This window comes from Hyposmocoma kahamanoa, unplaced genomic scaffold (assembly GCF_003589595.1).
Source record: "Hyposmocoma kahamanoa isolate Upper Pololo Valley unplaced genomic scaffold, ASM358959v1 100021, whole genome shotgun sequence".
NCBI lineage: Eukaryota > Metazoa > Arthropoda > Insecta > Lepidoptera > Cosmopterigidae > Hyposmocoma > Hyposmocoma kahamanoa.
Window position 1 is genome coordinate 8,485,142 of NW_020653200.1, and position 26,854 is coordinate 8,511,995.

General features: G+C 35.0%; 2 protein-coding genes across 2 annotated transcripts; both read left to right on the top strand.

Moving 5' to 3' along the window:
* The first annotated feature begins 7,567 nt into the window (after positions 1 to 7,567).
* Positions 7,568 to 23,849, top strand: LOC113230057 (chitinase-like protein EN03). Its single transcript, XM_026463826.1, has 9 exons — positions 7,568 to 7,727; positions 14,514 to 14,764; positions 15,346 to 15,478; positions 15,783 to 15,953; positions 17,982 to 18,150; positions 20,400 to 20,530; positions 21,414 to 21,539; positions 22,576 to 22,675; positions 23,665 to 23,849. The coding sequence occupies exons 1-9, from the start codon at positions 7,616 to 7,618 to the stop codon at positions 23,774 to 23,776; spliced, it is 1,305 nt and encodes a 434-aa protein (XP_026319611.1). The 5' UTR covers positions 7,568 to 7,615; the 3' UTR covers positions 23,777 to 23,849.
* Positions 23,850 to 24,895: 1,046 nt separating this feature from the next.
* On the top strand, positions 24,896 to 25,962 carry LOC113228150 (ATP synthase subunit b, mitochondrial-like). The gene has a single exon (XM_026461362.1). The coding sequence runs from the start codon at positions 24,937 to 24,939 to the stop codon at positions 25,675 to 25,677; it is 741 nt and encodes a 246-aa protein (XP_026317147.1). The 5' UTR covers positions 24,896 to 24,936; the 3' UTR covers positions 25,678 to 25,962.
* The last annotated feature ends 892 nt before the right edge of the window (positions 25,963 to 26,854 follow it).

A 26,854-nucleotide genomic window follows, 5' to 3' on the forward strand; every position in this document is an offset into this window, starting at 1 on the left:
AAGCCTCCTATCACGGAAACTATTAGAGATAGGTAGGAGGTCCTTGAAGGAATGTCATAGAGGGTAACACTGGTCAATTGCCTAGGTTAAAAAAAATCAAGTTGGCGATTTCAAAATAGCGGCTGAAACTTGCTTCGATCCGGCTGAAAATTGGCATGCGAGGGTCTTTACGAGTCCTTAATCATAATTCGCCATTTTTTAATATGGCTGCCATATAAGTGTTTTTTTCGTTAAAAATAGCTGCCGAAAGAGATTTGCTCTGATTCGACTGAAAATTGACATGCCACTAGAAATGCCGGATAATAATTTGTGCTCTAAATTTGTTTTTCGCCATTTTCAAATATGGCCGTCATAGAAGCGTTCGTTGGCGGCAGGAAAAAAATTGCTGATCCCGTTGAAAATTGGCATATGGGGGTCTCTAGGGGGCCGCAGGACGAGCCCGACCCCACCTAAGGTGGGGTATAGGGCTTGTTCATTATAAAACTTATAAGTCCGACTCAAAATATATCTAATATATAGTATATCTATTTAACTGCCTCTGTGTCCGAATACTCAAGAGGCAGTTAAATAGATATATATATTACTGCTACGCAGAAGTCCCCGGTTCGATTCCCGGGCTGGGAGTAATATTTGTATGGCCTACATTTATTTCTCCCGTGAGTTTGGGTGTAATTTGTGGTTGTCTATGTGTGTGTCCATGCCACCCGCGACACTAGGGTTATTCTAGTGCGGGGCTATGTTGAGTGTGTGCGTTATTATTATCTTTCATTGCACTTGCTCATAAAGGGCATGGCGGCTGACTTGACTATAATGCCGCAAATAAAACCCACGGTCCTTTTTTCCATTACAGCCATGGTCGGTAAGGAGATTTTTTTCATTCGTACATAGGTCAGTTTCAATTTCATGCAAAGAGGTTAGTTACTTAAAAATTAAAACATTCGCTTAAAACGATATAAGAATAGAAATTTAATTGCAATTCACCACATACTGCTTAAATACTTATTATTAAGAATTTCTTATACTTAATTGATTTTAACTATTTTCTATACACAAATTACGCAATTTGTTTACAGTCCATCATGGGTATTTGCGTTTAATAGCGTGCCTTATTACTGCGTGACCATGGAAGAGTTTTTCCAATTTGACTAGCCAGATAAAAGTCGCCAGTCGCCGTCGGTTCTAGTCGCATAGAACTAGATTTAGTCGGTCCGCCATTCAAAAGTTATAAGAGTGTTTTACTATCCACACTGGAATAAGCTTATTCCAGCGGCACCATTTCTTAATCTCGAGAACCACAATACCTAGCTTAGATCTGGTTACACTAAAAATGTCGTGATTTATCGGTTCTAGTCGTAAAAAACTAGATTTAGTTGTTACGCCGTTTTGAAGTTATTAATGTGTTGAATCTCGAGAACCACAGCTCCTAACTTAGAACTGGTTGCACCCAGAAAAAGTCGTGAATTAGTCTGTTCTAGTCGCAAGGTTTTAGAACTAGTCGCCCCTTTGTTTAGAAGATGCAACCGATTTATTATTCTAAGATTATACCTGTATTCCCTTTTTTCCTACATCTATGCATGCTAGTCTCGGAGCTCACGTACAAGTTTTTCTTAATATACAGAATTCCTTATTTAGTTTTCTCAAATACACGCTATTTGAAAGTTTTGATAAATGTTTAGTTTTTAATTTTTTAAAGTTAGCAAAAAACTAGTCAAGTCACCAACAAGTCAAGTAAACTACGTGAGGTGGGCTAATAAGCTCTCAGATTCGTTCAAATTAGAGTGTGGAGTGAGGCAGGAGGGTCTGACCTCACCAAAGCTTTTTAACTTATACGTTAACGACTTGATCGTTGAGCTCAGCAGCATGAGGGTCGGCTGTTGCGTGGATGACGTCAGCGTCAATAACATCAGTTACGCGGACGACATGGTGCTGCTGAGTCCAACGGTTAGAGCGCTTAGAAGTTTACTACAGGTTTGTGAACGTTATGCACTTTCACATGGTCTCCTGTATAACGTTAAAAAAAGCGAGTTTCTGGTGTTTAGGGCCGTCGGTGGTAAGTGTCCATCTCATGTACCCAAAATTACACTCAACGGTGCAGAACTTAAGCGGGTTAACCAATTTAAATATAGGAAATGAAACTATTTTTCCGGATTTAAATCGCGTATATTTCTTTTTTCAAACAAACCGACGTTTCGGGCCCTTTACAGGTCCCATGGTCACGGTTGACTGAGGTGGTACAGTCTTCAACCACTCAACCAGTTATGTCTAATATTAATGCAAACCACCCTATTTTTTCAATATAGTTATATTAGTTATATATTTTTCACAATTTAAATATCTCGGGCATTTTGTAACTGATGACCTTAATGCCATCATGCGAAAGAAAACGGGCTCGCAGCTCTGCAGAGTACCTACGGGGTAGTTCCAATTCCATCCTAAGGGTAATAGCAGAGCGACATGATTCCCCGATCACAGCACATTGTATACACAGATGCATTTCGCACACAAAAATAGTGACTAAGTAAGTAGTAGTAATTGTAATGGTAGTTGTAATGAATTTCTCTATGACATGTGATTTTAAAATTTTAGTTTTGTTCATGTTAATTATTATTATATTAGCTAATTTGAATTTGAATTGTTATTTTATTAGTTGTAAATTTTAGTATTTTAAATTTTTACTTTCGACTAAATTATCATTATTATTTCAATGACTTTTATATTATGTATTTTGAATACTTTAACATTTCGATTTTAAAAATTTTAATGTTTAAATAAGTTCACCGTACAGTCATTTGTTACTAATATAGTATAAGGTTGCTTACTAACAAAGTATGGGCCTATGGTGTCTGAAAATAAAAGTTTTTTATTTTTATTTTTTATTTTATTTAAAAAATGTACAATTATTTTTCCTGAAATTTGTTAGTGTATGTATGTCGTGTTGGGCTGGCTTACACGAGACGAACGTGACGCGTGGAGTACAGTCGCATACGACTATTTATCAGAATAATTTAATAATGCTATATGCGGGTTAGGGATTTCACGCGTTTTCCGAGGGTTGTGAACCTTCTTAAAAGTACAGGTTTCATCACGATGTTTTTCTTCACCGAAATGCTCATGATAAATTTCAAACAAAATTTCGCACATAAATTTCTAGAAACTCAGAGGTGCGAGTCCGGATCCGAACCCACGACCCTCTGCTTGAGAGGCAGTAGGGCAAACCATTAGGTTACCATGGCTAAGCTCATGATAAATTTCAAATTGAATTTCGCACATAAAATTCGAGAAACTCCGAGCTCAAACACTTGAATTAGCTAATTTTACTTAAAAGAAACATTCTTTTATTTTTCTTAATAATTGCAATTCACAGATTTTTTTTAGTTTTGCCGAGCCGAAAATCAAACCAACTAAAAATGCAAAAAATAAACACTCATTATTCTATTAATAGATATGATAAATGATAAGGATAAAACCTCTCCAATATACACTAGGTCTTACTGGGTGTGGACTGGGTATATCTTCTATAAAATCTAACATTAATCTAATATCTATCTATAGACTCTGAGAACGGTTAAAAATGGCGACTTTTAGCAGCGATGCAAACGCGATGCAGTCGGTAGTCGTCTACCTTTACACGCGCGCGCAATTCGCAAATCGCGCGTTTGTACCGATGCAGTCGTGCGTTGGCATAGATGCAATCGCCCATAATTCGCAAGTGTAGCAATGCAATAGCGCGTTTCACGTACGCGCGTTTGCATCGCTGCCAAAGTCGCCACAACCACTCTAACATGAACATGAAGGACACGTCGTCTCTAACATGAAGGACACTTATACGTACCAATAAATATGTAAATTATAGCCTTTATAATTAATTAATTTTTAATTGGTTCGATACGTGGCTCCAGATAAACTTTTCGAAAATATCTGTGAATGCATTTATTCGTATTATTATTTTGAAAATGAAATAAAAATGAATGTTTCCTTTAAGTAAATAAGATATTTTCCCTTTATGTCACGTTGAATTCTTTCTTTATCCTGTATATATATATATATATATTGGTTGGGCAGTAATCATTCTAGTATTCTAGGCCACAAACGTACAAACTAACGTGTAATAAACGTAACAACCGAAGTACCAACAATACAAATTGACCTACAGTATACGCATTTATAGATATATATAAATATATATATAACGTTTATTACACGTTACTTTGTACGTTTGTGGCCTAGAATACTAGAATGATTACTGCCCAACCAATTCGGTTGACCTCACTTCAATTGTCTTCGCATTAACTGCTTACAAACTATATTGCAAAATTAAACGTACATATAAATTTATGCTGAGTATGACTTATTAAGGTTACACTTAGTTAAGCACTACAATGGAAAAACATACCTAAAGCGTAATATAATAACACAGTAAGTACCTAATCTTCAAGTTACTGTACACGTATCGTCCTGTGAGATCTGCTCGTATAATATTCAACGATGTCTATACATACAGATACTGGCAAGGTCGTTGTTTAAGTAATCTAAACATGTTCTATTTAAGTTTTTGCATTGACAAATAAGCCCCTATAAAGATCAAGGCTATTTAATGGGCACGTTTATAAGTAAAATATTTGTTTATACATATAATATGGCGAAAGTAACACGTGTAACACGATTTTTGTTTCTGAGGTATCAATATCATTTTCTGATTAGTTTATTTTTTAATATTAATAAAAAAACTAATAAAACTGCTTTTGTGTGGTCAGGACAACGAAAAGTCCAAATTTGCGCAGGAAACCATACCTACCACCACAGACTACATAAATACTAGCCTACCACTAAGAAAATCTTAAAAATAAACATATACATTTTCAGGCTTTTTTATTTATTTCAAATCAATACCTACCATAGTTCAAACCAAAATTCTATAAATACCACTTTGCCAGCCACAAAAACAAAGTTTCAGGGATACGTGTACTCTTTTCTATTTGCTGCTGAATTGAAACCTTAGAGGATGGGAAAAAGAAATTGTTTATGATTGACTTAGGCTTAAACCACACTGGCGCAGAGTCGAAGCGTCGCGACGCGTCCTGTTTTTCGCCTATAGCACTTGGGCGCCGTGAGGCGTCATCGTCAGATGCCGACCACACTGATCCCGGCGCACTAATGCGATCGTCGTCGCGCGTCGTCCGGCAGTGTAGTGGAGAGAGTTGTAAAGGAGAGTTGTAATATAATTCTAATTTCATTGTGTCACGGGAATGCAATTCAATTATTTTTAACTAGGTTACTGTTTGTTGTGTTGCTTAATGATATCGGAAAATAATATGAGTACATGGTATTATTACTTTCATTTACCGACACAATGTTAAATCAGATTATTACTATTATCTTATTATTATTATATCATGGAGAGTGCGATGCAATCGCATGATTTAATTCCGCCTTCCCTATTCCATCACCATGGGCCTAGACGTTAGGCTGGGCCTGTGTTCGGGATATTCCAAAGATTCGCACGAGGCGTTATTTATACGACGAACGGCAAAAAAGTGGAATTCTCTGGCAGACTTATTCCCCCAACCCTATAACTTGGACATTTTCAAGGCGAAAGTGAATAGACATTATTTAAGTATGCATGCTACATCATTGATCTCATCGTCGCGTTCCATCAGGCGAAATGGAGGACAAATGCGCACTTATTTACTTAATAAAAAATGTACAGCATACATCTCATCGTTGAATTGACTACTTTTTCGTATGTAGATAATAATAATGTACGCAAGTACAGGGTTAAAGGCACGTTAAGCTTGACGATCCGAACGATGTGAAGTACAAAATATAAAGCTTCATGTGCTCTTGATTATTTTATACTTGATACCTACACATTCCACATGCAAAACAGGCGTCTAGGATGTAGAATTGCGTACTCCAGCCCGTTACGCCAAGTAGGTACCATGTACCTATATTGATACGTTTGGTATGTACAACTGTAGAAATGAAAACAAAATAAGGAAAGATTGTTTTCGGTATGGTAATATTAAATAATCACAGTTCTAAGAACTCATGCGTAAACACGTCACGACGCGCGGCTAACACAAATAATTGTAAAAAAACTGACCGTAAACGTGTAACAATAAAGTTCCATAATCGATATTATAGTCGTGATTTTTGTATTGACGTGTATGGGTGCTTGTTGAAATACTTGTAGATTTATATATTGACTTGTAAATTTTAGCCAAGTAATAATTAATACAAGGGTAGGTAAGTTCAATGCGACATGATAGATTAGACCGAAATGAAGCAGCCGTAAGGTTACTTTTTAAACAATTTCGGTATGGTTCATTGCAATTTAGAGAACGTGACATCACCTGAATGTCACTTGTCATAGAGTACCTATCGAATATAGGTACCTATAAACTGTACAGGTAAAAAAACTGAGTTATGCCTACAATTTCTCGTTAACAAGGTCTCTTGACGTTTGACATTTGAGATTAAAATTAAACTCTGTGCTCACTTGGAATAAGAACGTCCAAAGCCACAGGCTCGACGTGCTCTTGATAGAGGTAGGCACCGCTGTGTATACTCTTAATAGAGTGGCATAAAGAAAAGGTACTTTTATATTATTATAAATAAACATCGAGTATATAACCAGAAATAGAGACGAAATGTCACTTTATTTTGTTTGAAAACTATTCTGTCATATCATTAATGTGACACCTGCGCTCCAATTGGCCAGCCCACATTCGAAACAATTGACGGGTGTCGTCAATTGTTTCACTTCAAATCAACCAGTTAACTTGAGCTTTGCTATAATTGTTGAAAATTGCAAAATTACATATTTAATATTTAATTACTGATGAAATTTGATTCCGTTTGTTTTGTAATTAGATGTTTTGCTGTTTTTCCCTACATCACCGAATGGATCAGCACGCCATTGTTAGAGACATTTTCTTTATTACAATAAATACAGAATATTTTTGGAATATACGGAGACGTACACACAGGTCAGTTGTTGGCGCTGTCCTATTTCAGCTTTCTAATTTGTAACTTCAGTGCAAACGAGAGTTGATATTTATAAGTGATGGATGAGTTACCAGGAATGTATTGCCCTTATTTCGTCTCTATTTCTGGTTACATACTCGATGTTTGCATAAATTGACAAAATTATGTAAGTGTATGTTCATAAGCACTTTTTTTGTAATTTGATTAAACAGTAGGTAGCCTAATCACCCACTTCTCTGCGACCGCCAATACATGCTGATACGGTATGTTTTAGGTACCCATTTATTAAATAAATGTATTCCTTTGTAATATTTCGAGGTCAATTTAGTAATTTGAATTTTATTAATTTCTATCAAATTTACAAAGTTGGGTAAAAATAATATCCTTAAATGAATGTTGTGCAACGAAAAATCAGGTTTATTTTCTAACTGGGCTTGTTTACACATGACTTAAAGTTTAAGTTAACACAGTCACGGCTTACAAGACGATAAACAAAGATAGTTCTTCGAATCGATGTGGTCATCGCTGGATAGTCTTTGACCTCCCTCGCGCGGACATTTGATTTTGTCGTGCGCTTGAGCTGTAGATCTCATTCGCCATTTACGCTCCGTACAGAACAGTTGGCGCAATGAGGTCTCTGATTTTCTTCGCTGGCTTCCTGGCCATTGTTGCGGCCACCCCTTCAACAACTCAGGCTAAAGTCGTCTGCTACTACGACAGCAAGAGCTTTGTCAGGGAATGTAAGTGTTTTTTTTATTATTTGGCTGTGCGTTCTTTAATACCTAGCTTATATAATTTTGTTTAAAGTTTCCGTATTTTTTTTTTCTTTTCTCCGAACAGTGCCTATGTAACCAATTAATTACAGGTGTGACGAATGTGATGAATAGTAGATTTCTTTTAAATGAGAATTCATGGCAAAACCATCAAGTCTTTCTGTACACTTTTCAAATTTTTAGTTCTACGTAGGTAACTATAAAGAAATGTGTATGAATTTAGGTTGAGAAATTCGTTGAAATGGCAACACAATAGGTTTAGTTATTTAATTATCGTATTATTCAATACTTCTAACATTTTAATTAGTTTCATTAATATTTAAGTCAAATTTATTCGGAGAAGTAATTTCGTAGGTTGTAACTTGTTTTTTTTTGCAATTACCCTCAAAACGAAACTTACGGACTTTTATCATAACCATTCAAAACATACCAGCTTTTAGTTAAAATTAAGCGTCTTAATATGTAGACAAGTTAAAATATAACCGATTAAATTGGTGCTAGCGACCTCGGCAAAGAGCACCGCCTTGACACTCCACTTTATGATGCCATTCAAGGGCACGTTCATGGACAAATCTGGTTGGATTATATTATTAAAGTTACATTAGTTCTTAATCAGGATAAGAGCCAGACAGAACGTCAGGTTTGTGAGGTGTGAAGACTATAGGTTATTGTATCATATTTATACTCAGCGATATGCCTATAGATACCTGCCTAATAGAATATTAATAATAATGTTATAATATTTCTAAGAGCGAAAAAAAAAACAAAATGTTGGCTAAACTTCCTAATTTAAATTGAATAAAGAAACATTTCAAAAGCAAATTACAAGCGGGCAAGATGAAACAAAGGAAAGTAACATCAAAGGAAAAACACTCATAAGTACTTCTTTACTAAAGTTACAGTTTTCTTGATTAAAGTTACAGTGTAGGTATTAATTGTGATGTTTTCATCTGATATTTTTGTACTTATGGTATTTAATTACAACGCGATAGAAAGATTAGGTACCTATTTTACTTCCGTTCCATTTTCAAAAGATCTTCGGTGTGTGCTTTCTTTGTTCCTCTTTATGCAATCTATGGTAGGTACATCCTTGTATGATCTAACAACAATCTTCACTTACACGTCTTCCACGGTTTTAAAAGCAATATATATGGACATCAAAGTAATGGTATGAAATTGTAACGTAACAAAATTAAAGAATAGCGTGTATGACGTCACAAGTAATAATTACAAGAGAACTTTCAAATGTTATGTACGATACGTAACTCACAAATTCAGTGACGTTTGATAGACGTTCTGTCTACTTAATGTAATAAATAAAAAGTAGGTTTTAGTTTATAGTGTGATTTTCAGGTTAGTTTTCCCTACTTAGTTTCGGTGGTTATTTTTATTATTTAAGTATTAGAGTATATATTATCAAATAAGTAAGTATAAGACTTCTAAATCTATAAAATGATTATTCTAGAATATTCAAATAATAAAAATTGCCACCTAAATTAGGTTTAGAAAACTAACTTGAAAATTACCCATTAATTGGTTCTTAGCTATAGGTTCAGGTACAGATAGTGTAATTATAAGGAATCTATGTCATTAGTTAGGGACAATTAAGATTGCACTCTCTTGTGTCGACAATAGGAACTAATACGTATAGGTAAGGTTCAAATTAATCCCGAGAATCTCTTTGGTGTCGTCCATTACCGTCACGTCTACAGTATTATTCTTTATTTTCATTTCATTTATTAATGAACGTGTTCGTAGTTATTGTAACGTCTGTAGATAATTTCTTTGCATAATAAATTCATCGTCTTTGCATAATAAATTCATAGATACTTTATAATAAGTATTATACATATGAGGTCGTGAAATCAGCACAAGCAACTTACGGAGAATATATTTGAGTGTTGATTTTCCTTGTTTAAGCCTTGGCTATAAAGAGCAGCTTACATAACAGTTATACACCGTTTATGCCTGATGTCTCATATAGGTACATATTTTTAAAGCACGGGTACATAAAGATACTTTTTCGTAGCAACCCGTAATGTGCACAATGCTCTCATTTGAGAATAGGGTTGAGGAAAAAATGTGTCTGTATCACAGACATATTATCATGAAGGGATCGGTTCTTTTCCTCGAAAATAATGCAAATGTAAAAAAAATAAACATTGATATTTTTTTTATATTCTTCGAATAAGAACATTGTAATATGCTATAATACATTTCATTATTAACAAGCGATGTAAGAATAATTGGTTAAGCAATTACTTGCAGTGGAAAATATGACAGGATGATGATGACCTTTCAACCGTTGGTGTCGACATGCAGATAACACAATAGATAAAGAATAATACCTATAGGTACTTATTTCTATTTGCGCGGGGTCAAGAGTACGTCGAGCTTGACTTTTAATATTTAATTTCATCTTTCTGCCGCTTGCGATAACGTGGTCCAAAGTGTCAAGTTTGATGTGCTCTCGACTGTACAAGACATCCGAAAAACTTGAGTTCAAAGACACTTTGAGAATTGTCACTTACATAAGAACTTAAAAACTATTTGTAAGGAAAAATGAAACACTCGGTGACATCTTGTGAACTGTCATGTATTTTTTTTCATAACCTAGTGTTGTCACTTATGCCCTTACACGCCATTTAAAAATTAAATTTTTAGTTACTAATTAACAAACAAATTTAAATTTTTATGTATTTTATAATATAAACCTTACATATTATAATCAGAAAATTAACAATATTCCAGTTCAAGACGTGGTACAAACTACACAATGAAATCCTACCATTGGATATAAACACAAGTTGAGAGTTCAACTGTTTACAAATTTACATTATTATTTCACATCTTTATTTCAGTAGTGAATGGTCGTGAACAATATGTTCATACAATTTTGAATAAACTAAATGTAACTGTAACTAAAACTAATTTACATTTGACTTACTGACTTTCTACACTTACTATGTATAAAAATATATATTTTTGTAACCTATTCGATAAAAAACAGGGTTTAAATGGGATTCAATGAACTGTGATATAGACATTCGGGAAATAATAGGTACTTAATAAATTTATTGTTTTAAGGTTCAAAAGACCTGGTAATAGGCTCTATTTTGAAAAGAAGCATAGTAATAAGTACTCCAGATCTGAGGACTGTTTTATACCAAAATAATTTTGACATTTTCTATAAGGTCACTCCAATTAATTATCGCGTTTGTTACCATTGTTACCTAGCTACCGTGTGATAAGCTGAAATAGGGTCGAATAAGTGTACTTATATTTATTTTATTCGGAATATTTATGAAAAATCTCGACAGTACAGAAAATAATAACTTCTTTCATTTACATATTACTGATCTGAATTTATCATTCGTTTTAAACAAACAATAAATAAATGGATTTAAAAATTGAAATTTGTTTAATAAAATAGTGATTCAAAGCTTTTTGTAATAATACTAAGTATTTATTATTTAGTATTATTTATTAAAAACTTGATTAAACATTGATTTAAAAAATGACATTGATTTTCTTTCTATCACGCAAGGTTTGCAATATATGGGAAAATTTGTATTTACACATTCAACTACAATTTTGCTACACATTCGTTTTAAATCTGTAAAAGTGTACTTTAACATTATATAAGTCTTTGCAGTAACGTTTTCGCTTTTCATCTACACTACTTTTGGAACTTTTTTGTTGTGAACTTGTGAATTTTCTCTTTTTATCAGCAAATGAAAGACTAATTCATGTTGGTCCAATCTTACGTTATTTACATTTTTAACTTAACTTATGAAGATGAAAAAGAATAATTTCACATTATATGGATTTCAAATACTAAAAAAGAACACACACACATACAAACAAACACAGTTTGTACGTATCCCAGAAGAGCTTTAAAAGTGTACCCTAAACTTAAGTCGGACGTAAAGATTCTTTTCATTATTTATTCCGAAATCAAGACAAAAATATTACAGAGATCATTCATAAAAATTGAAACATTTTGTCATCGTAGACCTGTGACTGGATTCACTCGTTGTTATTATTATCTTATGCCTGTACGTAAAGTCTAAAAGCCGTCTGCAAAGAATGAAAATGAAAAGAAAATTCGGTACAAAGATTTATTTTTAAATGATTAACCTAACCTCTGAACTTGTTTGTTATAGTTTTCAATACGAATAAATCAGCGATGCATGAAGGTTGTAGTAAATACTAATGCAGTAGACCAGAAACCTACTTTACTTTCGTAACTATTGATGAATGTTAATTAGGAACAAGGCGTAAGTCAAGTCATCGTCAAGCCGTTATTCGTCGCACTGCTGGATACAGGTCTTCTGCAAGGATGACTATTTCTGAACTATTTTTGACTTGCAAGTTTTTCTCTCAATGTTTTCCTTGACCATGAGTTATTGCGAGTAAAAATTTGCAAACGTACGTATTTTAGAAATTAATTCAAACCGTGGTCCTCTCAACTGCGAAGAAACTGTTCTCCTACTGATGTGTTAAGTAAAATTGGTTAATTCTCTCAATTAAACATTCATTGTAAGTTTTTGTTACTTGTATGTCAGTTAACTTTTCCAGTAACGATCTAGACATATATATCAGATCAGACTTTACCACTATATGGCCTTATGACCATATCACTATGACCTTTGACTATGTTCACTCAAGTAAAATATGGCTCTTGCTGGTATAGCCTCCTACACTGCTCACGACTCAAAGCCTGCTCCTTGACCTTTTTATAGCCGCTCGCTTTGACCTTCTCTTTGATTTGTTCACCGAATGCTATTTTCGATCTTCCTCACTTCTTTCGTTCTATCTTCCCTCGCAGTAAAATGTATACTTCTCTCTTCTGTAAGTATGTTGGCGTTACATATGATATAAAGGCTTTCTGGTTAGAGCTTACATATTAGCCGCAATGACGAAACAACCAAATTCGTCTAGTACACACCAAACAAATTAAAGTCCATTTATTCAATTTAGCGCACACACAGAATGAAAAATATGAGTATGTGGAGTAAATAATAAATTGCTTATTTAGTCTAGGCAGTGTCCTGTTTGAGGTGATTACGTCATCCGTTACATTAAGGGGTCTCTTTAGATAAAATGATATGAGTCTGAATGAAACATATGTATAAAACGCGCAGTTTGACGTCGATTGATAAAATCTAACTAACTACAGGTTGCAGTATTCTTTAAAAAAATCAAATAAAAATAAAATTTACGAGTAAATAAATTTATAAAACAGAATAAGAAATTCATAAATCGAGAAAAACTTCTTCGAGAAGAACTTTTACGTTGAAAAGAAACGAACCTTTTTTCAAATTAAATAACGTAGAACGAAGACCATGGACGGCACTGCTGTTTGTTGTTTTACATAACAATGCTTCAGATATGCGCTAACGGTATAATAGTATCTGCGAAACATTTACAATTATTATGGTATGGTGTGACGGGCTGATATCCGCAACTAGACGTCTAGGGTGTAGGGTGCAGGGTCCTAGTAGCGCCACTCGAGCTTCTCATGGAATCTCAGCAGTCTCCTAGTTCTAATGGATACTTGGGGGATTGGCCTTGGTACTATAAGGTACTTCGCCCTGTAGTTGGCCATGCCGGAACATCGTAGTAGGATGAAAGCGGCCGTTTCCTTCTCCTCTATTTATACGCTCTTCATAGAGGGCTGTCTGTGATACCTGGGCCTTGATTTTAATACAAATCGGAATCGGTCCGATCGGGTAGTCCACCCGCAACATTATACGCCTCGACTCGGAAAAGACACAGTTTCTGATCGGTAGAGGCAATCAAAATCAAGCTTCTGTAGGGCTAGCACGAAAGGGTGCGACATAAAGCGCGAGATACTGCTACTTTCGCAAAGAGACGACGCGCTCGCGGAATTCGCGCCGTCTCATGCTAGCCCTACTTTATTAAAAAGGTGTACAACTAACATAAATAATCCAAAATTAGGTATATTTCTACATAAGTGTTATACTAATGCCACATCCAAACTCACATTTAGGTATATCATAAAGTGGAAACAAAGGAACAATAATTGTCGTTTTGGCTCTACGATATGTTTTCATGGATGATAAAAAACGGTGGAAGTAGGTATTACGTTTACGTACTTATTTATCGCGTACAAGTTAATTTGTTACGTAGGCTTTTGTGACCATGGGATATCAATTTCAATTTTGTTTCGAAGTAAACTTTTCACGACGATGTAATGCTTCTTAAAATTATAGACAGGCAAACAAATTACATTTCTTTCTATGTTTGTCTATTTCTTTCATCATCATCATTACCCTGTCGTAGTCCAATGCGCTATTTCGCCCGATATTCTGCTTGTCACATCTATCTGCTACCAGCAGCCTTTCGCAGATCATCACTCCATCTGACCAGAGGGCAACCACCACTTGGCTACGTTTGCTGAGCCGTGGTCTCCACTCGAGAACCCGCTTCCCCCATTGGTTATCGGTTATTTGACAGATAAGGCCAGCTCACTGCTACTTCAGCTTGCTTATTCTGCCAGCGTAACTTCTCCGAAAGACGCGGGACCGGTTGTTTGCCTCGTATCTAGATTGTATGTTACACAATTCAATCGAAAAGTTCGTTGTGCTACGGTTACAAAAATTCTATTCCATTCCCTTCCGGGGCACAGTAAATAGACCTTTAGGAATGCTAACGCCGTAACATTATTATTACTAGTTTTATGACAGTGGTTACATTAAAAATTAGTTGAGGGATGTATTTATCCAGCTCAAGCCCGCATGCTGCCTACGGATCTGGACCCTGCTGTTTCCTTTTGCACTCACCTCGTTTACGGCTATGCCGGGGTCCAACCTGACACCTACAAGATGGTGCCCCTCAACGAGAACCTGGATATAGACCGTTCCCATCAGAACTACAGGACCATCACCAACTTCAAGACCAAATATCCTGGTCTGAAGGTATTACTCTCCGTCGGAGGCGATGCTGACACCGAGGAACCGCAGAAATACAATCTTCTGGTAAATAGCATTTTTTTAATTAAAATTACATTGATGTTAAATACATAACCATTTAGATACTAAGTAAGTTACAGTAGGTATCACTTTAATAAAAATATTTTAGGGAATATTTTCGTAATTCACGGCGTTAGGCCATAAATTTCATGTATGCATAAGCGAGCAATTTTTCAAATAAGTAGGTAAGTATATTTTCATAATATTTGGGGAAAGAACAGCTGAGCTGCGACATTTTCGGCTTATACGTTTAATGGGTCTTTAGGAGCGAATGTGTACGAAATTATGCTTATTTGAATCTGCCATGCCAACTCGTAAAAGGAATATAGAGCTTGCTTACGTATATGGCAGAATTCTGCCGCTAGACCTGACGTTTCAAATCCAAATGTCTCATTTAGTATTAATGTCGCAGCTATTTGTTGTAAGGCCACATCCAAACGTGTCAAGTTTACGTTTGAAATAGACTTCTAAACTTGCTTGTCTTTTATTTGTACGTTTGTAAGTTATGTCTAAGAATACGATGTAGATAAAAGATTTAAAGTAAAAGATTTTGGATTCATTATGATGATGCTAAATATATGGTTTAGCTGGAATCTCCGCAAGCCCGCACTGCATTTGTCAATTCGGCCGTCCTGCTTGCTGAACAGCACGGTTTCGACGGAATCGACGTCGCCTGGCAGTTCCCCAGAGTCAAGCCTAAGAAGGTCCGTTCTACTTGGGGTGAGGAATACTTTCACTTTTAAATAAATGTAGGTAATAAATCAATTTCACAGTAACCAAACTACTATATTGAAGTAACTAAAAGATAGTAGGTTTAGTATTACTATGAAAAACGTAATATAACAGTTTTAAATTTCAAGGGGATATTATTCATAGGTCAAGGATTGTTATAGTCAAAGGATTTAGTCGTCAGATTTTACTGGCAAATGATTTTGTTCCGCTGCCATATTGCAGGTAATAACTTTAACCTCACTTGCGTATCGAAATACATAAAACCAATTGTAATTATACAATTTACTAATAGGATCCATTTGGCATGGTATCAAGAAGACATTCGGCACCACTCCCGTTGACGATAAGGAAGCAGAGCATAAGGAGGGATACACCGCACTGGTCCGTGAATTGAAACAAGCCCTGAATGTAAAACAGAACATGCAGCTATCTCTTACAGTATTGCCCAACGTTAACGCTAGTAGTAAGTATTTCACGCAACTACAGTTATTATTATTGTTATTCTAGAAGTTGAAGAGAAACCATATACCTACTACATGCGGGATAAAATATCGGAAATGTCTGGGATGATTCTCCTGTATTGAGATTGGAAATTGTGTCATCGTAAGTCGCCTAATATAAATTTTGTATAAAAAAATGTCACCCGTGGCTTTATTATAAGCCACGTGTGATCATACGTCAAAAGTGCTTTTATTACATGAAAGTCATAAAAATAATACGAACTGTACGAACTACACGAAACAAATTATTTTTATGTGATATGTTATAATTCTCCTATTTAAACTATTAGGTCTATGATTTAAACAAACAAAACGTTTAAACCTCTCTCCTGAACAGTTGTCGTTTTTTTTATAATATCAAGTGACGGATTTGCAGATGTGGCCTTATTACACGATGTACTTACGAATAATTTTAAATCTGCTGCAAAGAAATAGAAAACCTTTATAACTACAGACATATCATAAACCCTCTATGATGTGTTCAAAAACCTCAAATTACGACCAGCATAAAGATAAAACTGTTTTGTTAGAACAAATTTCTTACCTGTGTGAAAATGTTATTGTTGCTTTTATTATCATCGAAATCGATTTTATTATTACATTCAAATTTCGAATATCTCTGAAAAACAAAACAATTTGATTCGACCTCAATTCTAATATCAGTCGAGATGAAGTTTTATTTGAAATGAAATGTCCATAGTAAACAATTTTGACAAATTTCACATGTTACGTGATATCGAACGATATGATAGTTGGGCTGTATGTAACAGTCACTTATACGACTATATGTTATGTTACATAATGAAAGGCTTTAAAAGACTAGTGCGGATTTATGAAACGAGCCGACAGGAGAGTTTCACAAAAACGTCTCACGAGTGTTTGAATGCCTAATTATGTACAGTTACATACACTCACGCATGTCACACTACCGTAGTTTTTATTTTTAATTCATAGACAAACTAGAATCGGCCCCAACCATCATATAATTCGATATCAAGTAACGTGTGAAATTGTCAAAATTGTTTGCTATTGACATTTCATTTCGAATATAACTTCATCTCGACTGATATTAGAATTGAGGTCCAATCAAATTGTTTTGTTTTTCATGATGTTCGAAATTTTAATGTAATAATAAAATCGAATTGAAGCAATAATAACATTTTCACAGACACGAAAAATTTGTTTTAACAAAACAGTTTACCTTGTGCTTGTCGTAATTTGCGGTATTATGGAGGTTTAGTATGTGTGTAGATAAACTACTATTAAATGCTCATAAAACAAAACTCATTTGGTATAATGGAACCGTTTGTTTCTTAACCTTTCCGAATTTCTTCGCAGTTGTATTTTTGCATATTGTGTAATGGTATTTTTAATTTTTAATATTAATGGCTTTAGCCAATGGAAGTGCTGGGAAAGCTGAATTACAGATTATGGATGAGGTACGGAATTTGTGTGATGATTAACTTCGGCACAAACATTATAATAGTTACTGAGTCTTTTTGCTAAAGATATCAAATTATGTGACTTTCATTCCAATGATTTCAGAGCACATTCTCGATTATTATGCACAAATGTATATCTATAGTAACTAAAATTCTAAGTAACTAAATATATTGATCACGTACTCATAGGGATGTAAAAGAGTGCGAGAATAGTAATTACCTTATTTACCAAGTTTATATTGTTTTCCCCTCTGGCTTCAGTGTTAAGGGCCTGTGACTATTGGTGGGTATTATAATAGTACACAATGATTGTGTAGTAGGTATCTTATTAAAGCCCGATTGTTTTATAGAACTGCATACATTTATTATGGACTGTTGTGTATCTATTGAGCTTAATTTAAATCTTTGCGACATATGAGTTAATTACGCTAACAAAGGCATTTTTAGGACATATTTGTGCAGGTAGGTGTACTTAAATGACTCGTGTGGTTCGTAGCGAGATCTTAATTGGCAATTAGGATCCAATTTAAGTGATTATTTCATTTACAGTCTACTACGACGTTCCTTCCATCATCAACCTGGTGGACTTTGTTAACGTCGACGCTTTTGACTACTTTACGCCGGAGCGTAACCCTAAAGAGGCCGACTACACAGCTCCAATCTACACTCCTCAGAATCGCAATCCTCTTCAAAATGTAGACGCGGCAGTCTCTTACTGGTTAGTGTGGAATTTAAAAAATATAAATTGAATTTTATATTACCAGAGTTGGTTAACTGCAAGGCACTTTAGTGTTGATGAATCCTAAAGTTGCTGAATATAAAAAAACAAAAACTGTAAATTAATAATCTCAGTACAGAGTACTAAAAAAAACCGACCACAAACGTACATGGAATTACATCTATTTGCTAAGTTTTACTGAAATATCCCCTAGTTCGCCACTATACAGAACTTGACACTGGAGATAATAGAAATTGGTTCTCACTACTCAAAGTATGTTGAGAGAAAAACGCCTTGAATTGGAGAAATAGCAAAATCAACGATTAAAATAATTGCTCCTAAATTAAAGTTAGGCGCTATTTATAAAAATGAATTTTCATGCGTGAACAGCCGCCTTTAGAGGTGGATGATTTTCTTCAAAATGAAATGGAACCACTGTGGAAGTACCCCCTTTCCAACAAAAAAGAATTATGAAAATCGGTTCACAAATACCGGAGTTATCGCGTAACATACATACAAAAAAGAAATAAGAAAAAATATACGCTCTAATTGAAAACCTCCTCCTTTTTTGAAGTCGGTTAAAAATACGTCTACAACTCTATTTACATTGGAAATAAAATGTCAACGAACGCAGATCACCCAATAAAATCATATAATCAGTACCTAATAAATAATACTTAGACATTGCAGAGGTTGGCCAGAGCCTAACAATTTTAAGTTGTGTCTCATTCTTGATATAAAACACATTTTATATCCAATTGCAACGTAGCCATGTGCTTTGGCTACATTTGGCTTCATTATTTCTTAGAATACATTACATTATTTCGCACAAGAAAGCAAAAACTTCATTTGCAAATTATGTTTTCTCAATTCCACAATTTTGAGTTAGGACAGTGTTTAGTTTCATGTGCGATTTATTTTGATTAAATATCATGTTACTACCATGTTATTCATCTTTTTTATGTGAAAATATCCCTCTAGTTTGCAATTATTATTCATACAAAGACCGAAAAAATACAAAGAAAAATTCCATCGATCCAACTGTACTCGCACCAGTATCTCTAGTCACAACGTGGCTACGTTTAAACCCAACACCTTTATGATCTTTATCCGCAACAAGCACATAAAAAAAATCGTAAGATCTGCTAGCTCATTTCGTAGTTCAATTGGTAAGAGCTGTAGCCACGGTGAGGCAACATACACCGTTTCGAGTCCACTCGGATCGAAGAAATTTTTCTTTGTATTTCTTCGGTCTTTGTTATTGTTAGATATTTGTATCAATAATAATAAATAACATTGAGTTTACGCTTTAAAGCGTCAATAAAAACTTGTTATTTGTTTTGTGTTCAGTTATGTTTTTTCTTTAACTTATGAGAATTGCATTAATACAATAGTATGTTGATTTGCATTGTCGCCATACTTAAGAAATAATAATATGTAAAATTAAAAATAATAATATGAATAAAAAGTATTATGTTCAATATTCTGACTAATTGTATCTAATAAAGTTTTGCAAAATCTTATGAATCGCGCCCGGGCAGTAACCTCGACGGGGCCCAAGCAAGCACGAATCGAGTGCTCCGCCACTCGGCGGCTTACGTACCTACTCGAAGGAAGAAGTGCTAGAATTGTCCACCAACCAACAGTGTGACTGGCTTTGCAAAAATTCGCACGTTGTCGAGAGTTTCGTTTCAAGTTTCTGAGTTTTAATACATTTGACTTCACAAGTTTGAAAGCGGCGACGGTTTATGCGCGGAATTGTTCGACACTCGGTAATCTTCTCCGTGTAAACGAAACGTTTCATATCGCCCCATTAGTCACACATTTGCCGTATATAATCAGAAAGAGCGCTACCTTGTTGGTAATACAGTTCTGGTGAACACCAAACATCTCTCAAACCACGCGCGACTGATTGATTAGGCGCCCGCTTGCGTTGGAGAAGGAGATAAAAAGAGAGTAAGATAGTCGGTCCGCTGTGTGATAGCACATGCCGTGCAAAAGTTCCATGACCTTTGGATAAGATGATTACGTTGGATTGGGATTTTTCTGTGATTTAGGTTCAGTTTCGGATATATGTAGAATAACCTCTGTAAATATGGCGAAAGTGCAAATCAACACATTGTATAAGGTTAAAATTCATAACATGTCCCATCACTAGACTTTGCATCTAGGAAACAAAACAAAATACGAAAAGTCTACAGCACTTCTATAGAACCACGTCTAAAATATTTAAATTTTTTTTCTGTCAGGACTCAAGCTGGAGCGCCTTCGAACAAGATCGTGCTGGGTATTGCCACCTTTGCCCGCACCTGGAAAATGGACTCTGAGAGTGAAATATCTGGTGTCCCACCAATACAAGTTGACGGTCCTGGAGAAGCTGGTAAGGCATTTTCGTTTCTATACCTACTCAGAATTTATTTTTAAATAAAATATGCTTACTTACCGTAAGTATATATACAAATCATTATCACCTCGGTTAAACTGTGAAATGTATTTGTATATAATAATTACAACAATATTATTAAAAAAAAGGCCGAGCTCAAAAGTAAATTCCGTTTTCGCTGTGTTCATTACCGTAGCATCCTCAACAATAACTGTTTATCGCATAATACTTAAGTCCTCATCAAAACGAATTACATATATGATTAACCCTAACACAACGTAGCTGCTGTACACTGTTGAGGAGTTTCTCTCATCTGTCTGCCATTTCCATCAGATTAGCTCTGGGTCGCCATAATTTTTTTACTTTCATTGGAATTACATATAACTGCCAAGTTGTATTGAAATCGATTAACGGAAAGTGAATGAAATTCAATAAACTGGATTCATCTCTTAATTTGCCACCGTTAGGCTCAATTTATATTGCGGCGGAACGGAAAGGAAGCAAATGTTTGTAACGATATTGTACATAATATAATGCTCGCGCATTCCGCGGAAGATTTTGGCTTATATTTAGTTTGTACGTTACAGAATTGAACATTCAGTTCATTAAGTTCTGTACGATATTGTTACAAAAATTCGCTTCCATTTCCGTCCGTCAAACTATAAATTCAGCCGTAAACTGTTAAGATACCACTTTCCAGCAAAAAAAATCGAAATCAGTTCACAAATGTCGGAGTAATCGCGTAACATATAAAAAATGTAGTCAAATGCAGAACCTCCTCCTTCTTTAAAGTCGGTTAAAATTTTAAATACTATATTTCGAACCTTAGCTCTGGCACTTAAAATTTTCGACTTATGACTATATGTTTGTGTGTCACTAGGTCCTTACACTCGGACTGAAGGTCTGTTGAGCTACCCTGAAGTTTGCGCTAAGCTGATCAATCCAAATCATCAGAGGGGAATGAAACCTCATCTCAGGAAGGTCACCGATCCCAGCCAGCGCTTCGGTAAGATTCAATATTCTAAGATGCAATATTCTATGATGTGTACTAGTAGATTATGGTACTAGCAGCAACATTTCAATTTTCAGAGTCTCGCTTAACCAAGGACGCAGATTTGTCCCTAATTTTTGGTTGGTACTCATTGTTAGCTGCTTTCGCCTTGTCTCTAGCAGTACTGCTTAATATGGGCAGGGTTCAGAGGCACCAACTTTTATTAATTGAATATTGCTAATCTTGCTTTTGGCACACAAAAGAAAAACGTACAGATGTCTCTAAATATGACCTCTTTGGGTGTTTTATACAAAAAATATGTTTTTAGGGTATTTTCGGGTTAGTTTTCTTTATACCTAATTTCGGTGGCAATTTTTATTATTTAAATATCCCAATTATTGTAAAATATTAAATAATATTTTAGGTTACTACACTCGAATATTAAATTATAGTTCAATATTCTACAATATTTCAATAATAGAAATTGCCATCGAAATGAGTTAGAGAAAAACTGATCTGACAATTACTAAAATGCAGAGAGAGGAAAAATATGTTAACAAATTTGATGGTCAAAATAAGAAATATGTGAACAGAATTATTTAATATTTGTTTGCCAAAGTAACCTCAGTACTTATTACGTCACATTTTATTTATTTTTTATTTATAAAAAATAGAGCGCCAAAAAAAAGAATAACTTCAGGTACACCACTAGGCATGAGTTGAAGTACACGTACATGTACACAAAATAAAGAATCATACGTATTTGTAGGTAACCATTATTTATTTTTGTTTTTTTTCTATGTATTTATTTACTTTTGTATTAAGTATGCTAGAACAAATAATAAGGCAGTAGAGTTCAATGGTCATATGTGCTCATTATTATTTATTTAAAAATAGCTACACATGCAGTGTGGTTTCTTAATAATATCACGCTTTGCAAACAAAACAATACTTGAAACACAGGCGTCTATAGCCACAGATCTGCACCTGAGAACTGAACACTTGGTTTACACTTATAGTTCTTTATATAATACTGATTTTGTATTTACAGGAACCTATGCTTTCCGCACAAATGATGATAAGGGTGAGCCCGGACTCTGGGTGAGCTACGAGGACCCGGAAACCGCTGGGCAGAAAGCTAGTTTCGTCAAGTAAGTGTCTCACCAAATGTTTAGTAGCCCCCATATATGCCAATGCCAGAGCCTTTTCCGATGCTTAGACGCGACATAGGTGCAAGCCAAGAAATGATAATTTAGTGATAGCATTAAGACAATTGCCACCGTAGCCGAACGGTTACCATTATCGACTACCACGCAGAGGTCCTAGATTCGATTCCCGGGCTGCGAGAAATATTTGTGTGGCCTACATTTATTTCTCTCGTGAGTTTGCGTGTGATTTGTGGTTGTCTATGTGTGTGTCCATGGCACCCGCGGCTCAGGGTTTCCCTAGTGCGGGGCTATGTGGAGTGTATGCGTTATTATTGTTATTAATTGAATGAATGATCGAATATTACAATATAAATGAATAAAAGAATGTTAAAAAAATAGACAGTTAAGCAAAGTCGTTTGCCTAAAGAAAGTCAGTTCTTTACAATTTCGAAACAACGAGTCTACTTTAAAAGGTTGGGGAATTGGGTAGTGTGCAGACTGTCCTGGTTGCAGCATCAGATCGATTACCATATTATTGTGATGTCATTGGATTTCCATAGTATACAAAAATTGAAGTCGATCGTACAAACTTAAAACCTCCGTCTTTTTGTGTCTGCGGTTAAAAATGACTTGTCTGTGTAGATTTTTAGTAGCGTTATGTTAGTGCAGCTCCTTGTGAACGAGTTCATCCAGGGTAGTAGTGCCACCTTACCTATTTCTGCCGCCAAGCAGTAATGTCAGCATTATTGTGATTCAGTTTTGAAAGGGAAGGGTGCTGGTGATATTACAGGCACATGGGACTTGTCCCAGAGTGACGGGCGCAATGGTAGTGCCCCTCAGATCTTTGCAATTTAAAGCTCTTGGTGGCACTGTAACTGTTACGAACTGGCGCGTTACTTGTTCGTCCCGTCACTTGATGTTATGTATATAAAAAAAATTCGTACGGTTTAAATTTCTTGCAGTTTATCATGTTATTCATGTGTCTTTTACAGATCCAAGAACCTTGGTGGAATTTCTATCGTGGATCTTTCCATGGACGACTTCCGTGGTCTTTGCACTGGTGACAAGTACCCGATTTTGCGCGCCGCCAAATACCGTCTTTAAATAATTGCCTACAGTTTCATTAATTTTAATACAAATGTTAAGTTATTAATTATAGCACAGTTCAATTATCCATTATTTTGAAACCAATTAACATGTTTAGATATTTACATAATATAATGCTGTGAATTATACTAATTGAAAACTTTTATAATAATGAATTTTTCAAATATACTTGATTAATTTTTAAAAATGTGTTTGGTATATATTTAGATACACAACGAAATGTATATAATATATATATATATATATATATATATATATCGTTATAATGTATCATTATAATGTATATAATGTATTAGTATTTTTTACCCTATGGAATATATTGGAAAGGGAATATTTGCAACCTCGAAATCAAAATAAAATCGGCAAATAGTATCAGTAGAGTTGTTCTGTGATGTACTACCACCTTAATTATTTCTGCATTCATGGAGTAGTGTGAGCATTACAGCGTTCCGGTTTTGAAGGGTCAGGGTGCTGATGAAGCTATAGGACTTACACAAATTATACAAATTATGATTATATAAACACTTATACAAATTTATGTCTCAGAGGACCAGGCGCAGTGGTGGTCCCCCAAGGCCTTGCGACTTTAAAGCTCTGGATGGCACTGCAACTCGATGTTATTGTCCTGTCACTTTGAAATTAAATCATTGACTATACGACTAACATACATTTATTGCATTTTTTGAGATAAAATGTAATATAACATACATTTTTATTACAATATATTTTTGTGTTATGTTATATGTCATGTTATAACATGATATATATAAATATCGTTGAATATGACGCAATTTTTGAGATAATACTGTGTTACTGTCGCTTACTACAAGGGCAAGACTTTTTCGCTCCTTCACTTGGATTCCCTTCAGACCGGTCTTGGTCTGGTCGTAAATCCATTTTTTTTAACTTATTTTATTATTCTTCGCTATTAATAACTATAATATTAAACAACAAAATGAGCACGTAATCTCTTTTCAATAGGAATTTCACTCATGATCGACGTTTGTCAATGTCACTTAGAAGTCAATATTGAAACAAAGTCTCAAGTGATTGATGGCAACATGATTAAACAAAATATGCTATTTTCCAAATTACAATAATTTACTACTTCAAATATGTATTCAACACTAGGAAACGCGGCCTCATCATTGACTGCAATGAGGGCTACTTTGTTAAGACGTAAGCTAGTTAATTTATTCGTACGCCCTTGTTTAGTTCATAGTCAGTCTTGCCCTGCACAGCGTAGTGATGATGGCGGCGGCTTTGGCACCGGCAAGAAGCGGGCGGAAAGATGTGCTCCAGTAAAACTGGCCGTCATACCTGCAGAGTGGTTTACATTTTTTCACGTCAAGACCGGTGTATCCGGTGGATATGTCCTTTTGTTTGTATTAACAAATTATGCCCTCAGCAAAGAGATATTTGTCATGGAACACGAATACTATGCAGGTCTGTCTATTTTTCTGATGTTGTATTACGTCACCACAAAACTTGGCCCTGGCATAGGTGCTAGTTTGGACAAAGAAGTAGATGATATTGTAGACAACATGTACAAAGGTCGTAAAGCAGAGATTGCTCATTACGAATCAGTTGTCAAAGAGGCCAACGACGCTGTATGGAGAGCAGAGGGTCAACAACTATTGATAGCAGCGAAGAAAGAAAATGTCTTGATGCAACTGGAGGCCGTGTACCGCGAGCGAATGATGCACGCGTATCACATGGTCAAAGGTCGCATGGATTACCATATGAAAAGATACTATTCAGAAGCCCGAATACATCAGAAGTGGATGATTAATTGGATTTTAAAAGAAGTTCACAAAGCCATCACACCAGAATTCGAGCAAGAGGCTTTGAATAAGGCCATAAAAGATTTGGAAGCCGCAGCTAGTAAAGCTGCTTAACATTGACACCTCTTATAGTATATAAAATATTTGACGAGAATTTTTATTGATATCGGATATTGTTTATGGAAACATGAAATTCAAATTTATACCCCAACATTTGGGTGTAGCAGTGTTACTGCTTTTAGTTTACCTGCAATACGCAAGTCTTTTCAAATTGTCGTAGAAGACAATGCTTTGTACCGTATATCGTTTCCTCGGTTACATTAAATAATAGCGAAAGTAAAAGAAGTTTAAAAAATAAATCCTTATTGGAAGTTGTATATTGATGTACATTTATTTATTGATTAGGTATAAAAAATACGAGCATAACAAATTGTAAACCTGATTGAGGGGTTTCGCAAAAAATGCAATTATCCAGGACAGATACAAGTTAGCAGTAGAATTGTTTACCTGCGTCTAGATTTCATAATATACAAACATGTATTATATTGGGAATTAGAAAGCCTATGAATTTCAAAAGTAATGTCTTTGCAAAAAGTACGTTTAATAATATATACGATAATATCTTTGAGTACACTGAATTTTGTTCCACAATTTTTACTATGATCTTGTAAAACTTTTACAAAAATTGCGGTACAAAATTCTTACTGGTAAAATTAAAATTTAAAATTTTGTTCAATTTTATTCCACAAATCTCCACTAACGTAAGCACTACTTGCTACGCAGTGGGGATCTACGCAGCGGGGAAAAAACTCACAAGATATTATTTTACATATTACATTTTTTTTAGGTGGCAGATGGTTTGCCGAAACACCTTTATTGATTTCAGCGCCAATGTCAGGACAATAACACTTTAAAATATTGAATTATTCATAAATGTGTACTCGAATAATTTGCTTATTATTTTCGCCCTTTGTAGAATAAAATTAAAAAAAATTAAGATGCTCACCAATGCGGATTAGTACCCGATAGAAAGTGTAGGTATTTGGCACCTTAATAATAAAATGTGATATATCTACGAAGCAAACTATGTATTTTGGGAAATTGATAAAAAGAATTAGAAAAAAAAAATGTACAAAACAAAACATATCGAGTTCTTAGGTTTTCGCGATTGTTTTACATAGGAATGAAACTATTTTTCCGGATTTAAATCGCGTATATTTGTTTTTTCAAACAAACCGACGTTTCGGGCCCTTTACAGGTCCCATGGTCACGGTTGACTGTCAACCGTGAC